This window comes from Eurypyga helias, unplaced genomic scaffold (genome assembly GCF_000690775.1).
Source record: "Eurypyga helias isolate BGI_N326 unplaced genomic scaffold, ASM69077v1 scaffold21779, whole genome shotgun sequence".
Lineage (NCBI taxonomy): Eukaryota > Metazoa > Chordata > Aves > Eurypygiformes > Eurypygidae > Eurypyga > Eurypyga helias.
Window position 1 is genome coordinate 199 of NW_010271696.1, and position 3818 is coordinate 4016.

At 53.1% G+C, this 3818-nt stretch overlaps 1 protein-coding gene across 1 annotated transcript; it reads left to right on the plus strand.

The window, feature by feature from the left end:
- Positions 1–2036: 2036 nt before the first annotated feature.
- Positions 2037–2987, plus strand: LOC104515067 (olfactory receptor 52K2-like). Its single transcript, XM_010158911.1, has one exon. It carries the CDS (start codon positions 2037–2039, stop codon positions 2985–2987), a length of 951 nt encoding a protein of 316 aa, XP_010157213.1.
- Positions 2988–3818: the final 831 nt, after the last annotated feature.

The following is a 3818-nucleotide window of genomic DNA, read 5'->3' on the forward strand; positions in this document are numbered from 1 at the left end:
GCTGGTATGTTAGCAGCCAAAGATTTCAACTCCTTTTGCACTTTGTGCAACCCCAAGCAGCTCATCCTCTGAGGGTATTTAATCAATTTTACTGTTTAAGAATAAAGTACAGTAAGTTTGCAACAAATCCAAAGGGGTACAGCCATCTAGGCCAAGGTGCTGGTGCCCCGTTTCTAGAAAATCTGGATTTTGTCTACTGCAATGGGCAAAACTTGCCACTTTACAAGTTAATGAGCTACTTAATTGCACAAAATAAAACCCTGTCGGCTTTTCGTGCCAATGGAGCACAAAAAAAAATGCCCAGGAGCGTGCGGAGGGGTCTGAAAGCTCTGATCCGCCTGAGCAGCGCCGAGTCTGGAAGTGCTGCTCCCATCCCGGCGGTTGCACGTACAGCTCAAACGGTGGCTGCGGGGCACGTCAAGGGGAGGACGCGTGAAGTGTCGAGGAGGTCAGGCGTGACGTGGATGAGACTGAAGCGTGGTGGGGACGGCGTCTTCGCGTGACCCAGGTGGGCTGGTCAGAGAGACTGAGCTGAAGAGGTGGCTCCTCGGTATTTCATGCGGTTACGCATCCCCCCAGAAATCGGACGATGCTGAGGGAAGAGAACTGGCACAGCACGGTGACCGCGCGTGAAAATGACCCAGGAAAAAGGGAGTTGGGTGCTGGCTGAGTGTCCTCATTTAATAACCTGAACAGCTTTATTCCTCAAGGTGAGGTAGAGGTCCCGCTGCCCAGAACAGCACGCGGGATTTGTAGATCCATTACCTCTGACAGAGAGGAGGGAGGGAGAATCTGCTCTTTATCCAGGCACCGGATTACAGGACCTCAGATCCAGATAAATAATTCTGGCATGAGACACGTTTCCTGCTGGACTGGCTTGTGCCAGCTGTGGCTCTGGATCTGTAGCTGAGGGAGCTGACTACACTGCGAACAGAGCCCACTCTGCAATTAATTATTATTAATAACATCGTCTCGGCGGCTTTTTCACAATGTCGGCTTTGCAGTACTTGGCCTTGCGTTGCAAACAGCAATGAGCAGGAACAGACTGTTGGTTTGTGTCGTGTGGAGGATGCGAAGCGGTTTGGAGTGGAGATGAAATGATTTAGGGGTCAAGGAAGTCAAATGCCTGGAAAGCCAAGGAGATGAGGTCTGGCCCTTTGGTATGTTGGGGAAAACCGAGGGTACAAGTGCCTGAGAAACTTCCATCTGATTCCCATGCTGCCAGCAGGCCAATTTAACCCTTCTGTTCTTCTGTTTTCTAGGTAAAACAGGGGCAATTAACACCACTCATTTCTTTTGGGAAGGGCTTGGGGCTAAGGAGGTACACGCACCGTGGGAGGGTTGGTGCTGGAAGGGACCAGCACGGTGGCCTCAGGACAGTTTTAGCCATGATGTTGGTTTTCCTTCCTAATGCAGGAGATGGGGACCCTGTAGGTGGGATCCTCTTTCGGAGGGGAACTCCAGCAAGGGGGTTTGGATTTGGGCTCCAGCAGTTGATAGTGTTGGCCTAAAGAAGGTCACACAGCTGGGGGACACACAGAGTTGGTGTGCTGCTTCCAGGGGCATCAGCTACAAGAAAGCTGGGAGGGACTTTTCCCATGGGGAGGGAGTGACAGGACACGGAGTAACAGGTTTAAACTGAAAAAGGGGAGATTTAGATTAGATATCAGGAAGGAATTCTTCCTGGAGAGGGTGGCAGCCCTGGGACAGGTTCCCAGAGAAGCTGGGGATGCCCCATCCCTGGGAGTGTCCAAGGCCAGGCTGGATGAGGCTTGGAGCAACCTGGTCTATGGAAGGTGTCCCTGCCTGTGGCAAGGGGTGACACTAGATGATCTCTAAGGTCCCTTCCCACCCAAATGGTTTGATGATGATGATGGGACTGGGTGTACCTGGATAAGAGGCAGGAGGCTATGAATCCAGGTCTGTGTGCCTGAGAAGTGCCTGGAGGCCATAGCAGTGCTTGCTACAGCTCACTCTTCTTCCTGTCTATGCCAGCTCTTTCTGTGGCTTCCCTTCCAGCTCTGCAGCAGTGCCTCATGTCCTCCCCAAATCTCTCCAGTCCCTTGTCCTTCATCCTGACAGGCATCCCTGGGCTGGAGGATGCTCAGTTCTGGATCGCCTTCCCATTCTGCACCATGTACTTCATGGCAGTGCTGGGGAACATCACACTCCTCCTCATGATTCGGATTGACCCAAGCCTGCACCTGCCCATGTTTTACTTCCTCTCCATGCTGTCTGCCATTGACCTCGTGCTCACCACTTCCACCATGCCCAAAATCCTGAGCATCTTCTGGTTCCACTCCCATGAGATCAACTTTGAGGGCTGTGTAGCCCAGATGTTCTTCATCCACAGCTTCTCCACCGTGGAGTCAGGGGTCCTGCTCACCATGGCCTTTGACCGATACTTGGCCATCTGCAAGCCTCTGCGCTACTCCGCCATCCTGACCGGCCCCACCATCGCCAAGCTGGGTTTGGCAGCTGCGGTGCGTGGCATCGCCATCATCACCCCTCTGACGTGCATGGTGACCAGCCTCTCCTACTGCGGCCCCCGCGTCATTCAGCACTCCTACTGCGAGCACATGTCGGTGGTGAAGCTGGCCTGTGGAGACACCCGGGCCAACAGCATCTACGGGATCACAGCTGCCACCGTCGTCGTGGGCTCAGACTCCATCCTCATCGCTGTCTCCTACATGCTGATCCTGAGGGAGGTCATAGGTCTTTCCTCCAGAGAGGCTCGTCTGAAGTCCTTCGGCACCTGCGGCTCACACGTCGGTGTCATCCTGCTCTTCTACACGCCTGGGCTCTTCTCCTTCTACACTCAGCGCTGGGGCCACAGGATCCCTACGCACGTCCGCATCCTCATGGCTGACCTCTACCTGCTGGTGCCTCCCATGCTCAACCCTCTCATCTATGGGATGAGGACCAAGGCAATCCGGGACCGGGTGCTGAGCCTGCTCTGGCAGCAAGGGATCAAGCCCAGGTCCTGACCGCAGCCCATCATTCATGCCAGATGGGAAGGAATGGGATTTGGACCAGGGAACAGCAGCAGCATGTTTGGAAAACAAAGAAAAAGCTTAAAAGCTATCTAATGGAAAAGTGGGATGACTTCATAATCTTGGCCAAATCCTGAAAGCTGGAGGCACCATGGAATATTTGACGGGTGAAACAGATCATTTTTAGAAAGCGAATTCTATGTTCCCGTTCAGAATGGAAAGATAAACCCTGACTAATTGTATCTGCGGCCATCCTCAGATCTGTATCACCTCATGACTCCCCTCTTCATCTCAGCTCCCGATAAAAGACTGTGACCCCTTCGGAATGGAAGTGCGTTGATGGGTTCTTCCCCACGTACCTTTTCCACCTGATCTGTAACTCTCTGTTCACTCACTTATTTTTGGCAGCTGCCTGATCCTGGTGCCTGGCTCTCAGGGGTGTGTGTAAGACTCCTGTCTTACTATGTTGCCTACAGGTTTGGGGAAGAGACAACTGTAATGAGATTTTGAGAAACTCCTGTTTTTTGCAAGACTTCACTTGTCTCCAAACTCCTATGAGATCCTGTTCCTGTGGATACGGCATGTAAAAAACGGGCTCTCCTCTTTGGAGACCATGTAATTCATAGAATCATGGGATGGTTTGGGTGGGAAGGGACCTTGCAGCCCCCCCACCCCCTGCCATGGGCAGGGACACCTTCCATAGCCCAGGGTGCTCCAAGCCTCATCCAGCCTGGCCTTGGACACTCCCAGGGATGGGGCATCCCCAGCTTCTCTGGGAACCTGTCCCAGTGCTCCCACCCTCTGTGGGAAGAATTCCTTCCTGAT

Excerpts from the sequence above, each read along its gene's own strand:
- LOC104515067 (XM_010158911.1), top strand. The coding sequence starts at position 2,037 with ATGTCCTCCCCAAATCTCTCCAGTCCCTTGTCCTTCATCCTGACAGGC.